The sequence below is a fragment of the Oncorhynchus tshawytscha genome, linkage group LG13 (genome assembly GCF_018296145.1).
Source record: "Oncorhynchus tshawytscha isolate Ot180627B linkage group LG13, Otsh_v2.0, whole genome shotgun sequence".
Taxonomy (NCBI): Eukaryota; Metazoa; Chordata; class Actinopteri; order Salmoniformes; family Salmonidae; genus Oncorhynchus; species Oncorhynchus tshawytscha.
The window spans coordinates 65,290,435-65,313,286 of NC_056441.1; the positions used below are offsets into that span (position 1 = coordinate 65,290,435).

General features: G+C 42.8%; 1 protein-coding gene across 1 annotated transcript; it reads left to right on the forward strand.

Annotated features, from left to right (window-relative positions):
• Positions 1-943: 943 nt before the first annotated feature.
• Positions 944-21,310, forward strand: nek8 (NIMA-related kinase 8). Its single transcript, XM_024442873.1, has 15 exons — positions 944-1,044; positions 1,614-1,819; positions 2,075-2,307; positions 2,441-2,572; positions 2,864-3,072; positions 4,901-4,983; positions 5,068-5,246; positions 5,514-5,661; positions 9,898-9,974; positions 10,072-10,189; positions 10,313-10,463; positions 16,688-16,851; positions 17,090-17,242; positions 17,759-17,917; positions 19,432-21,310. Exons 1-15 carry the CDS (start codon positions 998-1,000, stop codon positions 19,458-19,460), a joined length of 2,088 nt encoding a protein of 695 aa, XP_024298641.1. The 5' UTR covers positions 944-997; the 3' UTR covers positions 19,461-21,310.
• Positions 21,311-22,852: the final 1,542 nt, after the last annotated feature.

The window sequence follows — 22,852 nt, forward strand, 5'->3', positions numbered from 1 at the left end:
TCTGTGTGTGCACATGCACATGCCTATGAGGGAGAAAGAGTGTGTTAAAAGAGATGCCATTTTTTATGAAATGTTTCCATGCACAGTACACCCAATTTATTAGGTACACCCATCAAGTACTGGGTTGGATCCCCCTTTGCCTCCATAACAGCCTGAATTATTGGGGGCATGGAAACATTGCTCAATTGGTATCAAAAGACCTAACGTGTGCCAGAAAAACATTGTGCATGCGGATATATCTTCCCTATCCTCCACTGAAACAGGCTTATTTTAGGGAATAGGGTGCCATTTAGAACTTAACCCCCTCTCTAGTTTCCACATCTAGTAACATATTTTTGATGTGATGTGATTCTGACTTCCACCCATTGATTCCTGACACTTTTTGGAGGTGTCTCATCTCATGAGATTTCTTAAATGTGATGATCTGTACAGATTGGTCTACAACCAGTCAAGCAGTTTCAGCTATTCTTATCTTCCCACTCCCCCCTTCAAAGGATGAAGGCTGTGATGTTTTGCCAATGTATTACAGACCTGACAAGGGAGAACGCAATGCTTTTGTTATTGCCCGCATTAGAGCAGAGATGGATGCAGAAAGAACAGGAGCCAAGCTTGGCTGCTTATCTCAGCCGAGGGGAAGGCACTCCATAATAACATGCCGTCTAGACACTGTTACCTGCAGTCGTACCTAGGACAGGAGAGAGATAGTGTGGAGATTAACCCTCTCTCTCTCATTTACACACACACGCACACACACACGCACGCACGCACACACACACACACACAAACACACACACACATAAACACACACACACATAAACACACACACCCACACACACACACACCCACACACACACACACAAGGATGACCAAGGAAAATAAGAAGTTTGCTTTCATATCCGCGTGCTTTTTGTCCCAAGTTGTTCCCTGTAGGAGCAGGGGAAGTGTTGCCTGTTGCCTGGACGACTTTCGATTTTTTTTACAGTCTTGAGCAGAGGAGATGGAGAAGTATGAGAAAATCAAAGTGGTCGGAAGAGGAGCTTTTGGGTAAACCAAAAGTTATTAACTTTGAACTTCTTGATGAAACTACATCGCTAACGCACAGTAGCCTTATTTATACTTTTTTTTGTGACGTTTTATTTATCTTACTGTCAAACTTAAGTTAAAGTTAAAAACTTCACAGCTTGTCTATTTGCCAAAATACAGAACGCATGTAAATTGTTTCAGTCGAGTACCGGAACGACGCGCGCATCTTTTATTAAAAGGCCCGCCTTCATACAATTAGAATTAAGCGCTCATTCTATTTCTATGGTCGCCCTAATCAATATAGTATAATACTAGTTAGTACATGATGAGTGCAAAGCTACTGTGTTGACTTTTTAGTGATAAATGTAATGTGTTATGTTATTTGCCCATTATATAAATTGTAAAACTCTAGTTCTAAGATGTTTTTCTAATGCCCACATGCGTTACATAGCACCAATATCAGTGGCAATAATGTTCAAAAGTGTACAAGCAAATAGGCCCACTGTAAGGGGATAGCCTACACCAGAACACACTTTTGCAACTCTTCCCCACGCTACTCATTCTCCACCTTCCCGTGTCATGTGTGACAGGATAGTGCACCTGTGTCGCCGGCGCAGTGATGGGGCTTTTGTGATCCTGAAGGAGATCCCAGTAGAGCAGATGTCCCGTGATGAACGCCTTGCTGCCCAAAACGAGTGTCAGGTGCTGAAGCTGCTCAACCACCCCAACATCATAGAGTACTATGAGAACTTCCTGGAGGACAAGGCTCTGATGATCGCTATGGAATATGCACCAGGTACTATCACATTACCCCCCATATCACATAAGGTACATAGAAAGTCTGACACTGTAACATAGGGTGTCAAATATGTTTTGCTTGTCAGACGTTCTCCATGAGATCTTATTCAGTCTCATCAGATGTCAGTCCCTGTTGTAGCGCTTCAGGAGATATATGATAAAGGGCACTGCATTATGTTACAAAACTCTGGGTGGCCTGAGAGCATGATCTATTCTACTGTAACTGTATTATTTTCCTGCTTTCTTACTGTAGGTGGAACCCTAGCCGACTACATTCAGAAGCGCTGTAACTCCCTGCTGGATGAGGACACCATCCTGCACTTCTTTGTCCAGATTCTGCTGGCTCTGTACCACGTGCACAACAAGCTCATCCTACACCGCGACCTGAAGACTCAGAACATTCTGCTTGACAAGCATCAAATGATCGTCAAAATAGGCGACTTTGGAATCTCCAAAATCCTAGTCAGCAAGAGCAAAGCCTACACTGTGAGTGGACATGACGTAGCATTGGTCACCTGACTACATAGTAATGGCCAAATGCGTACTCTGATGAAATGCATAGTCATAGGCAGCACTGGCAGTAGAGTTTATCTTTTGTTTTTGTTTTATTTCCATTCAGGTGGTGGGGACCCCATGCTACATCTCCCCGGAGCTGTGTGAGGGGAAGCCCTACAACCAGAAGAGTGATATCTGGGCCCTGGGCTGTGTTCTATATGAGCTAGCCAGCCTCAAGAGAGCTTTCGAGGCTGCTGTACACATTCTTTTCAAATACACTTCATACATTGTCATTTCAATTTCATAACCTGTCCTTGCACTTTGGAATTATGTGTCAATAGATCCAGAAATAGCATTGAAGTTAATCATATCTCACATTACTTTGAAGCTTTTATCTTTCTATCTCCATGCAACATGTATTCAAATTTGTGGGATGATGCCTAAAGTTTACTGGTCCAAAAGTAAACCCATAAAAAATCAACACATTAGCATAGTTTGAAAATGTAACTCCTCTCCTTGGGCTTACTCACTCTTCATTCTTTTACAGAACCTACCTGCCCTAGTGTTGAAGATCATGAGCGGTACCTTTGCCCCAATCTCAGACCGGTACAGTACAGAACTCAGGCAGCTCATCATGAACATGCTCAATCTGGACCCGTCCAAACGCCCTCAGCTCAATGAGATCATGGCCCACCCTGTTTGCATCAGACCCCTGCTAAACCTCTATACTGATATAGGCAACGTCAAAATGCGCAGGTAATGAATGCCACAAAAGTCTGTATCCCAAATTAACACTATTTCCTATACATTTCACTATATAGAGAATAGGGTGCCATTTTGGACACAGACAAAGCCTGAAGCTTCTAGTCACCAGACTCATCATAAGAAAACAACATTTATCTGATGTGAACATACAGTTGAAGTTTACATACACCTTAGCCAAATACATTTAAACTCAGTTTTCCACAATTCCTGACATTTAATCCCAGTAAAAATTCCCTGTTTTAGGTCAGTTACTTTATTTAAAAAATGTGAAATGTCAGAATAATATTAGAGAGAATGATTTATTTCAGCTTTTATTTATTTCATCACATTCCCAGTGGGTCAGAAGTTTACATACACTCAATTAGTATTTGGTAGCATTGCCTTTAAATTGTTTAACTTGGGTCAAACGTTTCAGGTAGCCTTCCACAAGGTTCCCACAATAAGTTGGGTGAATTTTGTCCCATTCCTCCTGACAGAGCTGGTGTAACTGAGTCAGGTTTGTAGGCCTCCTTGCTCGCACATGCTTTTTCAGTTCTGCCCACACATTTTCTATAGGATTGAGGTCAGGGCTTTGTGATGGCCACTCCAAAACCTTGACTTTGTTGTCCTTAAGCCTTTTTTCCACAACTTTGGAAGTATTCTTGGGGTCATTGTCCATTTGGAAGACCCATTTGCAATCAAGCTTTAACTTCTTGACTGATGTCTTGAGATGTTGCTTCAATATATCCATATAATTGTCCTCCCTCATGATGCCATCTATTTTGTGAAGTGTACCAGACCCTCCTGCAGCAAAGCACCCCCACAACATGATGCTGCCACCCCTGTGCTTCATGGTTGGGTTGGTGTTCTTTGGCTTGCAAGCCTCCCTCTTTTCCCTCCAAACAGAAGGATGGTCATTATGGCCAAACAGTTCTATTTTTGTTTCATCAGACCAGAGGACATTTCTCCAAAATGTATGATATTTTTCCCCATGTGCAGTTGCAAACAATAGTCTGGATTTTTTATGGCGGTTTTGGAGCAGTGGCTTCTTCCTTGCTGAGCGGCCTTTCAGGTTATATCAATATAGGACTCGTTTACTATGGATATACAGTAGATACTTTTGTACCTGTTTCCTCTAGCATCTTCACAAGGTCCTTTGCTGTTTGTTGTTTTGGGATTGACTCGCACTTTTCGCACCAAAGTACGTTCATCTCTAGGAGACAGAACGCGTCTCCTTCCTAAGCGGTATGGCGGCTGCGTGGTCCCATGGTGTTTATACTTGCGCAGTATTGTTTGGAAATTGCTCCCAAAATGAACCAGACTTGTGGAGGTCTACACTTTTTTTTCTGAGGTCTTGGCTGATTTATTTTGATATTCCCATGATTTCTAGCAAAAAGGCACTGAGTTTGAAGGTTGGCCTTGAAATACATCCACAGCTACTCCTCCAATTGACTCAAATGGTGTCAATTAGCCTATCAGAAGCTTCTAAAGCCATGACATCATTATCTGGAATTTTCCAAGCTGTTTAATAGGCACAGTCAACTTAGTGTATGTAAACTTCTGACCCACTGGAATTGTGATACAGTGAATTATAAGTGAAATAATCTGTCTGTAAACAATTGTTGGAAAAATTACTTGTGTCATGCACAAAGTAGATGTCCTCTCCGATTTGCCAAAACTATAGTTTGTTAACAAGAAATTTGTGGAGTGGTTTAAAAACAAGTTTTATTGACTCCAAACTAAGTGTATGTAAACTTCCGACTTCAACTGTACGTGTACATTACCATTGATGGAAATGTATGTATACAATATTCAAAAGACATTTTGATTTCTGGTCCAGAATTGAGAAACCACTGTCCACCGTACAGTCAGGAGGTCATGGTAGACAAGGAGGGCGAATGACCGGCACAAGGTCCTTCAGAGGTCAGTGACATTCCACCCACATCCATGATTGAACCAGTTCTGTAATAATTAACACCTTTGGTATAATTTTCTGTCCTGTACTAGATGGACGGATGGGAACAGGAAAGTTGCACTCCTTCCCCCTGTCATCAGTGTACACATGGGGCAGTGGCATCTCTGCGCCTCTGCGTCTACCCATGCTCAACACAGAGGTGCTGCAGGTGGCCCTGGGACGCACACAGAAGATGGGCGTCACCAAGTCAGGCCGACTCATCACCTGGGAGGTCAGATTGGGTTTCTTGATCCCCATATCCCTTCTCTGTCTGAATGAGGCTTGTCAACCTCAGTTATGGCTTCATATATCAATATTTACCTTAACCAACAAGCTACTAGCTGCCTCTTTAATATCTTCAGATTATGCATTAAAATGGTTAAAGGGTGATAAGATAAAGGATTTTTTTTCAAAACAATCTGAGAGTCTTATCTGGATAGTCTTTAATATCACCAGTATTCACACATTTCCTAACCACGTCCTAATGGTGCTGTGCCAGGCTCCGTCAGTAGGATCTGGTGAGCCCACTCTGCCTGGTGCAGTAGAACAGATGCAGCCACAGTTCATCTCTCGCTTCCTGGAGGGCCAGTCTGGAGTCACCATCAAGTCTGTGTCCTGTGGGGATCTCTTCACCACCTGTATGACAGGTACAGGCCATAATAACGTCACAAATGGCACCCTATTCCATATACAGTGGGGCAAAAAAGTATTTAGTCAGCCACCAATTGTGCCAATTGTGCAAGTTCTCCGACTTAAAAAGATGAGAAAGGCCTGTAATTTTCATCATAGGTACACTTCAACTATGACAGACAAAATGAGAAGAAAAAAATCCAGAAAATCACATTGTAGGATTTTTTATGAATTTACAGTGCCTTGCGAAAGTATTCGGCCCCCTTGAACTTTGCGACCTTTTGCCACATTTCAGGCTTCAAACATAAAGATATAAAACTGTATTTTTTTGTGAAGAATCAACAACAAGTGGGACACAATCATGAAGTGGAATGACATTTATTGGATATTTCAAACTTTTTTAACAAATCAAAAACTGAAAAATTGGGCGTGCAAAATTATTCAGCCCCCTTAAGTTAATACTTTGTAGCGCCACCTTTTGCTGCGATTACAGCTGTAAGTTGCTTGGGGTATGTCTCTATCAGTTTTGCACATCGAGAGACTGACATTTTTTCCCATTCCTCCTTGCAAAACAGCTCAAGCTCAGTGAGGTTGGATGGAGAGCATTTGTGAACAGCAGTTTTCAGTTCTTTCCACAGATTCTCGATTGGATTCAGGTCTGGACTTTGACTTGGCCATTCTAACACCTGGATATGTTTATTTTTGAACCATTCCATTGTAGATTTTGCTTGATGTTTTGGATCATTGTCTTGTTGGAAGACAAATCTCCGTCCCAGTCTCAGGTCTTTTGCAGACTCCATCAGGTTTTCTTCCAGAATGGTCCTGTATTTGGCTCCATCCATCTTCCCATCGATTTGAACCATCTTCCCTGTCCCTGCTGAAGAAAAGCAGGCCCAAACCATGATGCTGCCACCACCATGTTTGACAGTGGGGATGGTGTGTTCAGGGTGATGAGCTGTGTTGCTTTTACGCCAAACATAACGTTTTGCATTGTTGCCAAAAAGTTCAATTTTGGTTTCATCTGACCAGAGCACCTTCTTCCATATGTTCGGTGTGTCTACCAGGTGGCTTGTGGCAAACTTTAAACAACACTTTTTATGGATATCTTTAAGAAATGGCTTTCTTCTTGCCACTCTTCCATAAAGGCCAGATTTGTACAATATACGACTGATTGGTGTCCTATGGACAGTCTCTCCAACCTCAGCTGTAGATCTCTGCAGTTCATCCAGAGTGATCATGGGCCTCTTGGCTGCATCTCTGATCAGTCTTCTCCTTGTATGAGCTGAAAGTTTAGAGGGAGGGCCAGGTCTTGGTAGATTTGCAGTGGTCTGATACTCCTTCCATTTCAATATTATCGCTTGCACAGTGCTCCTTGGGATGTTTAAAGCTTGGGAAATCTTTTTGTAACCAAATCCGGCTTTAAACTTCTTCACAACAGTATCTCGGACCTGCCTGGTGTGTTCCTTGTTCTTCATGATGCTCTCTGCGCTTTTAACGGACCTCTGAGACTATCACAGTGCAGTTGCATTTATGCGGAGACTTGATTACACACAGGTGGATTCTATTTATCATCATTAGTCATTTAGGTCAACATTGGATCATTCAGAGATCCTCACTGAACTTCTGGAGAGAGTTTGCTGCACTGAAAGTAAAGGGGCTGAATCATTTTGCACGCCCAATTTTTCAGTTTTTGATTTGTTAAAAAAGTTTGAAATATCCAATAAATGTCGTTCCACTTCATGATTGTGTCCCACTTGTTGTTAAATCTTCACAAAAAAATACAGTTTTATATCTTTATGTTTGAAGCCTGAAATGTGGCAAAAGTTCGCAAAGTTCAAGGGGGCCGAATACTTTCGCAAGGCACTGTATTTGCAAAGTATGGTGGAAAATAAGTATTTGGTCAATAACAAAAGTTTATCTCAATACTTATATATTGGTTATATACCCTTTGTTGGCAATGACAGAGGTAAAACGTTTTCTGTAAGTCTTCACAGGGTTTTCTGGTATTTTGGCCCATTCCTTCACAGCTGTTGCTGGTATTTTGGCCCATTCCTCCATGCAGATCTCCTCTAGAGCAGTGATGTTTTGGGGCTGTTGCTGGTCAACACGGACTTTCAACTCCCTCCAAAGATTTTCTATGGGGTTGAGATCTGGAGACTGGCTAGGCCACTCCAGGACCTTGAAATGCTTCTTACGAAGCCACTCCTTCGTTGCCCGGGCGGTGTGTTTGGGATCAATGTCATGCTGAAAGACCCAGCCACGTTTCATCTTCAATGCCCTTGCTGATGGAAGGAGGTTTTCACTCAAAATCCCACGATACATGGCCCCATTCATTCTTTCCTTTACACGGATCAGTTGTCCTGGTCCCTTTGCAGAAAAACAGCCCCAAAGCATGATGTTTCCACCCCCATGCTTCACAGTATGGTGTTCTTTGGATGCAACTCAGCATTCTTTGTCCTCCAAACACGACGAGTGTTTTTACCAAAAAGTTATATTTTGGTTTCATCTGACCATGTGACATTCGCCCAATCTTCTTCTGGATCATCCAAATGCTCTCTAGCAAACTTCAGACGGGCCTGGATATGTACTGGCTTAAGCAGGGGGACACGTCTGGCACTGCAGGATTTGAGTCCCTGGCGGCGTACTGTGTTACTGATGGTAGGCTTTGTTACTTTGGTCCCAGCTCTCTGCAGGTCATTCACTAGGTCCCCCCGTGTGGTTCTGGCATTTTTGCTCACTGTTCTTGTGATCATTTTGGCCCAACGGGGTGAGATCTTGCGTGGAGCCCCAGATCGAGGGAGATTATCAGTGGTCTTGTATGTCTTCCATTTCCTAATAATTGCTCCCACAGTTGATTTCTTCAAACCAAGCTGCTTACCTATAGCAGATTCTGTCTTCCCAGCCTGGTGCAGGTCTACAATTTTGTTTCTGGTGTCCTTTGACAGCTCTTTGGTCTTGGCCATAGTGGAGTTTGGAGTGTGACTATTTGAGGTTGTGGACAGGTGTGGACAGGACTGATAACAAGTTCAAACAGGTGCCATTAATACAGGTAACGAGTGGAGGACAGAGGAGCCTCTTAAAGAAGAAGTTACAGGTCTGTGAGAGACAGAAATCTTGCTTGTTTGTAGGTGACCAAATACTTATTTTCCACCATAATTTGCAAATAAATTCATTAAAAATCCTACAATGTGATTTTCTGGATTTTTTTTCTCATTTTGTCTGTCATAGTTGAAGTGTACATATGATGAAAATTACAGGCCTCTCTCATCTTTTTAAGTGGGAGAACTTGCACAATTGGTGGCTGACTAAATACTTTTTGGCCCCACTGTATAGTGCCCACATTTGGAGGGCTCTGGTCAAAAGTGATGCACTATTTAAGCAATAAGGCACGAGGGGGTGTGGTATATACGGCCAATATACCACGGCTAAGGGCTGTTCTTAGGCACAAAGCATCGCGGAGCCCTTAGCTGTGGTATATTGGCCATATACCACAAACCCCAGAGGTGCCTTATTGCTATTATAAACTGGTTCAACGTAATTAGAGCAGTAAAAATAAATGTATTTTGTCATATCCTTGGTATATACCACGGCTGTCAGCCAATCAGCAGTCAGAGCTCTAACCACCCAGTTTATAAATAGGGAATATGGTGCCATTTGGGATGCACACCATCTCTCATTGTGTTTCCTGCTGGGGACAACAGCATTCGTGTCAGGTCAGCCTCAGTAGGGGAGCTTCACTATAGGAAATCAATATTTTTTCACTCTGTGTTTTTGCTGCTAAGCACACACTCTGACACACACACACACTGCAGTATAGTACTATCATAAAGCACTGGAGCAGCATTGGAATGGAAGATACATTTGAACATGTGGATGTAATCACCTCTTTCACTGCATTTCTGACAAGAGAACATTCATCAGTGTTTGTCCTCCCCTACAGAATGCAATCACCACACTGCTGGCTTGGCGTTTAGGAGGTACACTTTCTCCAACCGGGATACACCATTAGTCACAGTCATAGTCTTAAGGGAGCTGTCATTAGTCAAATATCAAAAGCAGATGACACAGGATTAAAGAACCTCTGAGCCCAAGCTCTATTTCCTGCTCCCTCGTCACCATTTATCACTGTGGTGGAGCAAGTTAGCATTCCCTTGTTAGGGATTAAAACTCACACGGTTGGCCCGCACTGTGATATAACCACACCCATCAACTCATCCTACCTATAATCTCCTCTATTTATTTTCAATTTGCAGACCGAGGTATTATTATGACATTTGGAAGTGGAAGCAATGGCTGTCTCGGACATGGAAATTTTAATGACGTAACACAGGTAAATGTCAATGATTTTATGGTTTGTTATAAACATTATTGTGGTCAGTCGTTCCAGTGAAAAAACATATTATTTCTCTGTATGTATTAATGCCCAGCCCAAGATTGTAGAGGCCTTACTCGGATACGAGCTGGTCCAGGTGTCATGTGGTGCTTCCCATGTGCTTGCTGTGACCAATGACAGAGAAGTATTCTCCTGGGGAAGAGGAGACAATGGTAAATGAGCAAGTTTATTTTTGGGGTCGTCAGTCTCTCTCTGTTTCTTGGTTTATGTCAGCAGTGTCTGCGGGAGAGCTTGGCATTCTAACAGAATGTTCTGCTTTCTTCCCCCTCTGGCAGGTCGCCTGGGGCTGGGCACCCAGGACTCCCACAACTCTCCCCAGCAGGTGTGTGTGCCAGGGAAGTTTGAGGCCCACAGGGTGCTGTGTGGAGTGGATTGCTCCATGGTAATCAGCACCCAGAACAGCATTCTGGCCTGTGGCAGCAACAGGTAAAATTACCTTATTTTATAGACTACTAACAACATAATCAGTAATTTGCACGAAAGTGCTGTGAAATTGCACAGGCATTCCACAAAGGTTACTATTAATGTGAGTGATCCGTTTCATTAACAACTCACTAAAAAGCAGAGCTCACATTAAAGGTGAAACATGCCCTTGATTTCCACTGCACCAACACCCTGCTTGCTTAAGCACTGACATCTTCATGGACATGCTTTGTTGTGTTAAACTCCATGTTAAACTATGGATTTATAGAAGTGGTGTATGACATTATTAAGACATCATTAGTGTATTTGTATTTATTATGGATCCACATTAGCTGCTGCCTTGGCAGCAAAAAACATGACATTGTGAGGTTCTGCTTTTCTTTTCTTAGTAACCTTCTGTTCTTTTTCTTTGTATTCTTGAACGTAGCCCTGTTTCTTTGTGTTCTGGAACTTAGCCCTGTCTTTAATTTTTGTTCATTGTTTTCACCTGTGTTCGTTTCTCACCTGGTCTCATCAACTCCCTATTTACTTCAGTTCTTTCTGTTTGTATGGTTGTGAGGTATTGTTTGTTTTTGACTGCCTACCTGTGTTTGACCATTGTCTGCGACCACGATTCCTGCCTTCTGCGAAGGCTTAATAAACATCTTCTGTGCTCTGCTCGTGAATCTACACCTTTTTCTCCCTGAGTATTCATTACAGAATACCTCACCTAAATACGGAATAGATTCAGCAGAGCTACAGCGGCGCCTAACACAGTAAGTGGAGCTTATGGAGGAAATGTTCTATTTTCTCTTCCAACCTATCCCTACACCTCCGATGCCAGGTATCGTAACCCATAGCCCTCCTTCGTTCATACCCATGCCTGGAAAATATGACGGTTCACCTGGGAAATGTCAGGGATTTCTGATGCAATGCAGAAAATACATTGAGCACAACCACACTAACTTCGCCACCGACAAGAGCAGGGTGGATTTGGTTGTGTCTCTACTCACAGGCAAAGCCCTGGATTGGGCCACCGCCATATGGACTGCCAACAGCACAGAACTCTGATCCGAGACCCATTTCCACACCTTCAAAGAGGTATTCAATCACTCTCCCTCCGGTCGTCTTATAGGAGACCTCCTCATAGAACTTCAACAAGGACGCAATTCAGCTGCCGAGTATGCCCTTGAGTTCCACACCATGGCTGCAACGAGTGGATGTAATGAGGCTGCTTTACTTACCGTCTACTGAAGAGAACAGAGAATTTCAGGCAGAGCTGGCCTGTAGGATTTAAGCTGGCCAGGATTTAAGTCAATACATTCGTATCTCCATCGACCGCCTCATCGCCGACTGCCGAAGAACTCTGCCACCCAGGAACCCAAACCTTCTCTTTCCATGATTCCGTCATCCCGTCCGAGTCTTCCAGAGCCCATGCAGTTTGGCCATGCTCCTCTCCCATGTATCGAACGTCAAAAGCGGATCCAGGAAGGGCTCTGCCAATACTGTAGAGGGAAAGATCATCTACTCAGCCATTGCCCTGTTCGCCCCCCCCACGGAGAGATGAGAAGGGTCCCCCCGCTGCCATGCAGGTAGGCATGTCCTTATTTCTAAATATCTCCCAGAAGCAATTCTCAGTCCCAGTATTGATAACCGTGAAGTGGGTTACCAAGTACGTAGAAGGCTTGATAGATTCGGGAGCAGCAGGTAATTATATCGATCACCAGCTAGTACAAGAGCTTGACATTGATCTAACACCTGTCACCACTCCCTTAAGGATTAACACCCTGGACCGGGAGCCATTGGGCACGGGCTTTATTACGCACCTGACACAGAGCTTCACCCTCCAGATTGAAGTCTTCCACACCGAAACCATTCAACTCATGGAACTCTCATCCCCCAAACAGCCACTCATTCTCAGACACCCCTGGCTTTGTAGTCACGACCCTGCCATCTCGTGGCAACAAGGTGAACTACTGTCCTGGTCTTCTACCTGCTTCTCCAGTTGTCTCAGCCTACCCTGCAGAGCCACCACCATTGAGGACTCTGCCTTGGCAGTGCCATCCACCATACCATCTGAATACGCCCAGTACAGCAATGTCTTCAGAAAAATCAAGGCTTCCACATCACCCAGGAGACTGTGCTATTGACTTACTCCCTGGAGTGTCCCCACCGAAGGGCCGTGTTTACCCCCTATCTATCCCGGAAACTGAGGCAACGGAGAACTACATTGATGAATCACTCAAACGGTTTAATTCGTCCTTCTTCCCCGGCTACGTCCAGCTCCTTCTTCGTTGGAAAAAAGGATGGTGGTCTCCATCCGTGTATTGATTATTGTTCCCTGAATGACATCACGGTCAATAACTGTTTCCCTCTTCCTCTGATCCCAGCGACCCTTGAACAAGTAGACCTGCGAAGTGCATATAACCTTGTCCGTATACGTGAAGGCGAAGACTGGAAGACTACCTTTATCACCACTCGAGGGCACTACGAATACCTGGTCGTGCCTTACGAACGCCCCCGCCATCTTCCAATCCTTTATGAACAAGGTTTTCCAGGATATGATCAACCGCTTTCTCATCGTCTACATTGATGACATCCTGATTTACTACCTGAAGGAACACATACAGCATATGCAAAAGGCTCCTTGACCATAACCTTTATGTGAAGACAAAAGAGTGCCTTCCATGTAACCTCTGAACTTCCTCTGCTTTGTACTGACACCTGGAAGGGTCAGCATGGATGAGAACAAAGTCACCGCCGTCACCGCCGTTAGTAACTGGCTCAATCCCACCACCGTTAAGGAACTCCAACGTTTCATTGGGTTCTCCAACTTCTATTGCTGGTTCATTCGTAACTTCAGTTCTACGGCCGCTCCCCTCACTGCTTTCGTTTTCTTAGTCAACCTTGTGTTTTTTCTTTGTGTTCTGGAACGTAGCCCTGTCTTTCATTTTTGTTCATTATTTTCACCTGTGTTCGTTTCTCACCTGGTCTCATCAGCTCCCTATTTACTTCAGTTATTTCTGTTTGTATGGTTGTGAGGTTTGTTTTTGACTGCCTACCTGTGTTTGACCATTGCCTGCGACCACGATTCCTGCCTTCTGCGAAGGCTTAATAAACATCTGCCGCTCGCTGTGCGTGAATCTACACCTTTTTCTCCCTGAGTATTCATTACACATACATTCTTAACAGATCTCACAACATATTAAGTGTGTTCCCTCAAGCCTCTACTCTATTAACACATATCTACAACACAAAATCTGTGTGTCTAATGCGTATGTTATCGTGTGTTTGTATGCATGTGTTTGTGTTGCTTCACAGTCCTGACTGTGAAGGTGTGTTTTTAATCTGTTTTTAAAAAATCTAATTTTACTACTGGCACAAGTTACTTGATGTGGAATAGAGTTCCATGTAGTACTGTGTGCCTCCCATAGTCTGTTCTGGACTTGGGAGCTGTGAAGAGACCTCTAACATGGTTTGTGGGGTATGCATGGGTGTCCGAGCTGGGGGCTAGTAGTTCAGATCAAAACAAATTTGATTTGTCACATACACATGGTTAGCAGATGTTAATGCGAGTGTAGCGAAATGCTTGTGCTTCTAGTTCCGACCATGCAGTAATATCTAACAAGTAATCTAACAATTTCACAACTACCTTATACACACAAGTGTAAAGGAATGAATATGTACATAAAAATACATGGATGAGCGATGGCCGAACGGCATAGGCAAGATGCAGTAGAAGGTATCGAGTACAGTATATACATATGAGATAAGTAATGTAGGGTATGTAAACATTATATAAAGTGGCTAGTGATACATTTATTATATCCAATTATTAAAATGGCTAGAGATGAGTCAGTATGTTGGCAGCAGCCACTCAATGTTAGTGATGGCAGTTTAGCAGTCTGATGGCCTTGAGATAGACGCTGTTTTTCAGTCTCTCGGTCCCAGCTTTGATGCACCTGTACTGACCTCGCTTTCTGGATGATATTGGGGTGAACAGGCAGTGGCTCGGGTGGTTGTTGTTCTTGATGATCTTTTTGGTCTTCCTGTGACATCGGGTGGTGTAGGTGTCCTGGAGGGCAGGTAGTTTGCCACCGGTGATTCATTGTGCGGACCTCACAACCCTCTGGAGAGCCTTACGGTTGTGGGCGGAGCAGTTGCCGCACCAGGTGGTGATACAGCCCGATAGGATGCTCTCGATTGTGCACCTGTAAGTTTGAGTGTTTTTGGTGACCAGCCGGATTTCTTCAGCCTCCTAAGGTTGAAGAGGCACTGCTGGGCCTTCTTCACCACGCTGTCTGTGTGGGGGAACCATTTCAGTTTGTCCGTGATGTGTCTTTCCACCTTCTCCACTACTGTCCCGTCGATGTGGATAGGAGGCTGCTCCCTCTGCTGTTTCCTGAAGTCCACGATCATCTCCTTTCCGGTTTAGGGAGGGTTTGGCCGGTAGGGATATCCTTGTCTCATTGCGCACCAGCGACTCCTGTGGCGGGCCGGGCGAGCTAACCAAGGTAGCCAGGTGCACGGTGTTCCTCCGACACATTGGTGCGGCTGGCTTCCTGGTTGGAGGCGCGCTGTGATAAGAAGCAGTGCGGCTTGGTTGGGTTGTGTTTCGGAGGACGCATGGCTTTCGTCTCTCCCGAGCCCGTACTGGAGTTGTAGCGATGAGACAAGATAGTAATTACTAACAATTGGATACCACGAAATTGGGGAGAAAAGGGGGTAAAAAAAAGTCTAACAAAACAGCCCACACAATCTTTTTGTCATCAATTTCCCTCAGCCAGTCATTTGTATCAGTGTGCTGAAAGTCTGTCTATTTGTTTATTGGAAAATAGCATTGTATCTGGTCAAACACCATTTTCTTGGCTGGTAACAGGCTGATTGGTTGGCTATTTGAGCCAGTTAAGGGGGCTTTACTATTCTTAGGTAGGGGAATAGCTTTTGCTTCCCTCCAGACCTGAGGGCATACACTTTCTAGTAGGCTTAAATTGAAGATATGCCAAATAGGAGTGTCAATATTGTCCACTATTATCCTCTGTAATTTTCCATACAAGTTGTCAGACCCTGGTGGCTTGTCATTGTTGATAGACCATTTTTTTGTTCCATACTTACTTACAAAATTACAATGCTTGTCTTTCATAATTTGGTCAGATATACTTGGATGTGTAGAGTCAGCATTTTTCGCTGGCATGTTATGCCTAAGTTTGCTAATCTTGCCAATGAAAAAATCAAGTAGTGGGCAATATCGGTGGGTTTTGTGATGAATGAGCCATCTGATTCAATGAATGATGCAGAGTTTGCCTTTTTTGCCCATTTAATTGAAAGTGCTTTGCTACTTTTTTACTATTATTCTTTGTAATTTATCTTTGTTTCATAGTGTAGTTTCTTCTTTTTATTGAGTTTAGTCACACAATTCCTCAATTTGCAGTACGTTTTCCAATCGGTTGTACAGCCAGACCTATTTGCCATATCTTTTGCCTCATCCCTCTCAACCATACAATTGTTCAATTCCTCATCAATCAATTTGATAGTTTTTACATTCATTTTCTTAATTGGTGCATCCTTATTAATAACTGGGATAAGCAATTTCATGAATGTGTCAAGGGCAGCGTCTGGTTGCTCGTCATTACACACCACAGACCAACAAATATTCTTCACATCAACAACATAGGAATCACTACAAAACGTATTGTATGATCTCTTATACACAATAAGAGATCACATTGCCCAGACACCTGTGGTTTAGCTACTTCCTGCCCTCCTTAACTCTCTCTATTACTCACTCTACACCATACGGAATATTTATCTGCCTTGAACACAGAACAAGAAACTCCCCTTCAATGAATTCTTACAGAACATGACACAGCATTTCTTAACTTTTCTCCTTACAATTTTGTAGTGTGATATTGTAGAAAACACACATCAGCTGATAAGGTCAACTGGATCTACTTTACTTTTAAGTTATCAATGTTTCCCTTTTGATATGATTCAAACATTCTTTAATTAAATGGCTAGAGTAGTAGATTGGCATTATCTTATCTGGCTGTGTTTACACAGGCATCCCACTTTTGATAGTTTTCCAAAAATTGGGTTTGGACCAATCAGATCTTTTGCATGCCAATAATTGGGCAAAAGATCAGAATTAGGCTGCCTGTGTAAATGCAGCACCTTTTATCAATTACATTTAAGCCTATACATGTGCTGCCATGAAAACAATTGTGATTCCTCTAAATGTGCTTGGTTAGGTTCAACAAGCTGGGGTTGGATAAGATCAATGCTGCAGAGGAGCCAGCCCCCTGTGACCAGATTGAAGAAGTCTACTTGTTCAGTCCTGTCCAATCAGCACCTCTGAATGTGGACAAGGTTGTTTACATTGACATTGGAACAGCCCACTCTGTTGCTGTCACAGGTGAAATTATATTTTGTCTTCACCTCATATGCCTGACACGTCACCATGCAATTCCTGAACCCATCGTAACTAGAAACCCAAAGTTCCTGTAAGCTGCAAGGACGTGACATCCCTGTGTCATGCTTACACAGTAAAACATGTAACTGTATTGTAATGCCATTATCTACTATAGGATGAATGTGCTTCTATGTGTCCTTTGACAATACACAATAACAATCCCCCTGTTCCGTGTGTCCAGAGAAGGGTCAGTGTTTCACATTTGGCAGTAACCAGCATGGTCAGCTGGGCTGTAGCTCCCGCCGGACCAGTCGTGTGCCTTATCCGGTGCCGGGCCTTCAGGGAATCATCATGGCAGCCTGTGGGGATGCATTCACTCTGGCAATTGGATCAGGTGAGTAAGAGGCATTGGCAAGAAGGGAAGATGCTTTAAGCAGACATTTTCAGTTTATATAAAATATTGGGGAAACGTGATGTTCTCAGTAAACTTAGATAACGCACTTTATTAGAAGAGCTAATTGAACACTGTACAAATCTGTTTCTGTAATGTATTTTGTAATTGTGCTTCCAGCGACTGCTTTAAGGTCCTTAATATGTTGTAACAGAGGTGTGTCAGACATTTTCCAAAGGGTAGAGTTGTGGAGAATGACACAATACATGTCAGAATGTGTCAATGATCAGCTCGACGTCCCATAGGGAGATGGCAGGCACAGTCACCTCATTGTTCAGGGCTGTCTTTGATCAGATCTGCTCTCCCAGGGATAGATAGAGCCATTGTGCAGTCAGGAGAGGAGAGGGATGGGATAGAGGGGAGGAGAAGAGAGGGCTGTCTGTTAAGGATTGTGCAGATTCATGAATCCTGGGGTGCGCTGAAGAATATAACTATTCTGTTCTCTCTATCTTGGTGTAGAAGGGGAGGTGTATACCTGGGGAAAGGGGGCCCGTGGGCGCCTCGGAAGAAAAGAGGAGGATTCTGGGATACCGAAGGCAGTGCAGCTCGACGAGAGTCACCCGTTCACGGTGACGTCAGTGGCATGTTGTCATGGCAACACTCTGCTGGCAGTGAAACGTAATATTTTACCTATTACCTTTTTGTTAAAGAAAATTATGTGAAATTGCCAGTAGCACATACTGTATGTGGTGAAATCAAACAGCAATCACTGGGATGAAAGAAAGGTAAAACTTGAAACAAGCTTCTTTAGATGTGGCTGACAGAGATCCATGTTTTTTCTTGTAGAACAGAAGGTCTGAAAGAGCCTATTTGTTAATAGCTTGATAATTAGCTAACCCCACAATGCAGATTCTCCTGTGGCTTTCTCCCAGTCAGTAAAATCAGAAGTGAACACCAAGCCCCATGTTTGGCTTTTTGTGTCTCCATCGCCTCAGGGTCTGTAGTAACAGAGGCTCATTAACGGTGGATGAGGCAATCAGTTGTACCTTGCTCTCCACGAGCAAGAAAATGAACAACAGGGGCCTGCCTCGCTGTCATGCTTAGCTTGTTAGTCATTGGGGAGATGAGCTGGGGTTAGCTCTTTCTATAAACCTGAATGTAACAAACCAGTGTATCTGATAATAGGCTTCCTCTGTGCCATGTCCACAAAACCAGGCAGAGGGTTGATTAGGTTGTATGTCTCTATTTACACCAGTAATAATTTACTCACATTTCACTATTCCTTTACACTGTACATTTATAATGATTGATTTCAGGTTGTTGCATGCAGTTTATGGATCTTCATGTAATGTGAATAGTTCCCCAACCTCAATAAGATAATGTATTATCCAGTCTGTGATGAATGGTCAGGAATAGCGGACAAGCCAGCAATTCCTCTGCTTTAAAACAACGACGGTTTCCCAAATGGTACCCTATTTCCTTTGTAGTGCACTACTATTGACCAGAACCCAATGGGCTTTGATCAAAAGTACTGCACTATATTGGGAATAGGGTGCCAATCGTGACACAACCAATATCTATTCAAATGACGCATGGAATAAACTAAAGCAACCCTCCCATTACAAATAGATGCAGATTAAGGAAAGATTAAATTGCACTTAAAAAATCTCGTCAGTAAGTAAGAGAGACGTCTCTAATCTTTGGAAGAGACCCAATCCTGTTGCAGTGTAACTCTGACCTGGCTGTGTTGTAGTGCGTACCATGTGGTAGTGACCTGAAATGCAAACACAGCAGCCAGAGTGCCCTCACACAGGTCATTTCACCCACATTTGACTTCCATTGGTTTTGTTATTTTATCAATGTATGAGTAGTACATTAATCCAGATACAGTATGACTAAATGCATGGTAGACAATGGCAGTGTGTGGGCATTAGAAACATTATTGTGCCACCACACCTACTGCATTGTGTCTAAGTGAAGTAATCAAGGTGAAAATGTGGGTGTATCAATATCTAAAATACATGAGTGAAATAATTCAATACCTGTCCTGAAACCTTTTACAAGACTCAGACCCCTTATTGCATGTAACTGTACACAAGCATGCATTGTGTAAGATGGTATATTCTTGCCTGTCTTTAGTACTAATGTAAGTGATACGTTGATGGCTTCTGATTACTCTTTCTCTTTCTCAGCTTTGCTTGAGGAGCCAGTCCCCAGATGATACAGCTCTGAAAACCATCCCACCACTGTCCACCCCTTCAGTAGCTGTCAGGAGAGAAACAGTGGCACAAGGTGAAGGACTGCTAGCCTCCTCTGAATAACCTCTTCCAGTGGCCGGTAGTTCACTAAGCTGTTGGAGGATTCCTGCACATCTTACACAGTTTCAGTTGCCCTGTCTCAAGTCAGTAATTTTTTTTTTTTTTATATTATGTTTTTCATACAGTATTATGTAAATGGTGGGGCTTTATTAATGGCACAAGTTATGGAACAAATGCAAAACAATCCTATTTAGCTTCCCGAGCTTATGTAGCTTGTAGCTAATAGAATGCTTTACCAAAAGTATTGGAGTGAGATTGCAGAAGGAATTGGGGAGCTGTCCTGCTGTAAAGTTTTGTCCTCTCTCACCAGTGAGGTTAGCATGATAAAACACACAGTTCCAGGATGTCTAACTGGTTTGGTAGCTTTATTTACCCAGTATTGAGTTAGACAAAACAATGTGTGTGAAGAAGGAAGGCTGCTCGTTTAGGACTGCCACTACCGTGTGAGCCTACTAACTGACTTGTCAGTCAAATGAAGCAAGCAAGTACGGCACTTCAAATCTTAAGCACGTTATCAGTGTGCTTTTAGGATTAGTCCTCATCAATTGGTTTAGAAAGTTTGGTTTTCATTCACAATAACAGATTGTGTGTTTAGTATCATAGTAAGGTACTTTTAGACAACACATGAACAGTGACATTTTCTTTAAGACGGTTGACTAAAGGAGGCCACTTCTAGACCTTTCAACCCTCAAGAGTTCAAAGATTGTTTAAGATTTTGTATGTAGAGGTGCCACTAACAGAATGGCACAGGTGTGAGAGACACATTAAGAGTCAATATTGGCTCTTCAGCTGTGTGTGTGTCGTAGGCATGAGCCAGTTTGATATGATGTGCTTAATTAGAACCCTTAATGCATCCCAAATGGCACCCTATTCTCTACATAGTGCACTATTTATGGGCCCTGATCAAAAACAGTGCACTATATAGGGAAAAGGGTGATATTTGGGACGCATACACTAGCTTGATCCTACTCTGGAAAGCCTCCAAACAGGCTGGGATGGTAAGTGCTCCAGACAGAGGAAATCAATGTTATTGGCCTGCTCCTTACTATCTCTATGTCACCCACACTAGTATCAGTGATGTAGTGGTAAAGAATAGGTGGTTAAACTGATCACTGGTCACAGTGAAAAAAGTAACGCTCCATATACTTTCAATGCATTTTCCACCAAAATGTGGGTAAACTTTAGTGCAAAAAAAGGTGCATCACTGTCTGGTATCCAAGATGATTTCCAAGCAGATGTTTTTGTTTTCCATTTTTGGAAGAAATATGAACATGATTTATGTTAGTGCTTTGCCTGCAGTGTTGCCAATTTGTCAGAACATTCCTCTTCATTTACCTTCTGTGGTACCACTGACACAATTTTTCTGTGAGAATTTTTTAAATCTTATTTCCCAATCATTATGTAACAAATAACAATTTATATTTGTGCTGTTATTACATAGTTACTGCCTTTGTTGGTATATGAATATGCCATTTTATAAATTCTGTCAAATTAGAAGGAATGGTCTATTCTTGTATTGTACATAATGTACCAGATAATTGATAAACACTGTATAGTATGCCTATTGTATGTGATACAATTATCAACCAAATTATAAATTAATAAGGGACAAGAAATTTGAAATGGATTTTCTTTGTTTAGGTCGCTATTTCATGTCAGATTACTTTAGTCAAAACTGAGTTAAATCATTTGTAATGATTGTGAAAACAGTTTATGAAGAATTGAGGCAGCAATAAATCAGGAGTTAGAAAAAGTTGAAAACATGTATTGTTTTGTTCATGATATCTATAGCTCTACTGTGTGTGTGTGTGTGTGTGTGTGTGTGTGTATGTACAAACACACACACACAGTGCCTTCAGAAAGTTTTCAGACCCCTTGAGTTTTTCCACATTTTATGTTATAGCCTTATCCTAAAATGGATTAAATAAAATAAAAAGTCCTCATCAATCTACACCCAATACCCCATAATGACAAAGCGAAAACAGGTTGTTACTTGCATAAGTATTCAGACCCTTTGGTATGAGACTTGAAGTTGAATTCAGGTGCATCTAGTTTCCATTGATCATCCTTGAGATGTTTCTACAACTTGATTGGAGTCCACCTGTGGTAAATTCAATTGATTGGACATCATTTGGAAAAGCACACACCTGCACACGTTTGGAACAACCAAGACTCTTCCTGAAGCTGCCTGGCCAAACTGAGCAAACGGGGGAGAAGGGTCTTGGTCAGGGAGGTGACCAAGAACCCGATTCTCACTCGGACAGAGCTCTAGAGTCCCTCTTTGGAGATGGGAGAAACTTCAAGAAGGACAACAATCTCTGCACCACTCCACCAATCAGGCCTTTATGGTAGAGTGGCTAGATGGAAGCCACTCTTCAGTAAAAGGCACATGACAGCCTGCTTGGAGTTGGAAAAAAGGCACCTAAAGACTCTCAGACCATGAGAAACAAGAGTCTGGTCTGATGAAACCCATATTGAACTCTTTGGCCTGAATGCCAAGCATCACGCCTGGAAGAAAGCTGGTACCATCCCTACGGTGAAGCATGGTTGTGGCAGCATCATGCTGTGGGGATGTTTTTCTGGGACTGGGAGACTAGTCAGAATCGAGGGAAAGATGAACAGAGCAAAGTACAGAGAGATCCTTGATGAAAACCTGCTCCAGAGCGCTCAGAACATCAGACTGGGGCGAAGGTTCACCTTCCAACAGGACAACAACCATAAGCACACAGCCAACACAACGCATGAGTGGCTTCTCTAAATGTCCTTGAGTGGCCCAGTCAGAATCCGGACTTGAACCCGATTGAACATCTCTTGAGGGCCATAAAAATAGCTGTGCAGCGACGCTCCCCATCCAACCTGACAGAGCTTGAGAGGATCTGCAGAGAAGAATGGGAGAAACTCCCAAAATACAGGTGTGCCAAGCTTGTAGCATCATACCCAAGAAAAATCGAGGCTGTAATTACTTCCAAAGGTGCTTCTACAAAGTACTGCGTAAAGGGTCTGAATACTCATGTAAATGTGATATTTCTGGGGGTTTAAAAAAAAAAATGTTCTGAAAAACTTTGGTAACGTAACAAAATGTGGAAAAAGTAAAGGGGTCTGAATACTTTCCGAATGCATTGTAGATATACAATTTCTATAGAGTCCCTCAATGGAGGTGTCATAATACCCATAAAACCTAGTGGTCAAAGAAGGAAATGGTTCCAATTGTTTTTCCACCATAAATTTTTCCCATAGAAACACTTAAAATAAGGTCTGTGTTTCATGTAGGCTTACCCTGGTGTTATGTTTTGAT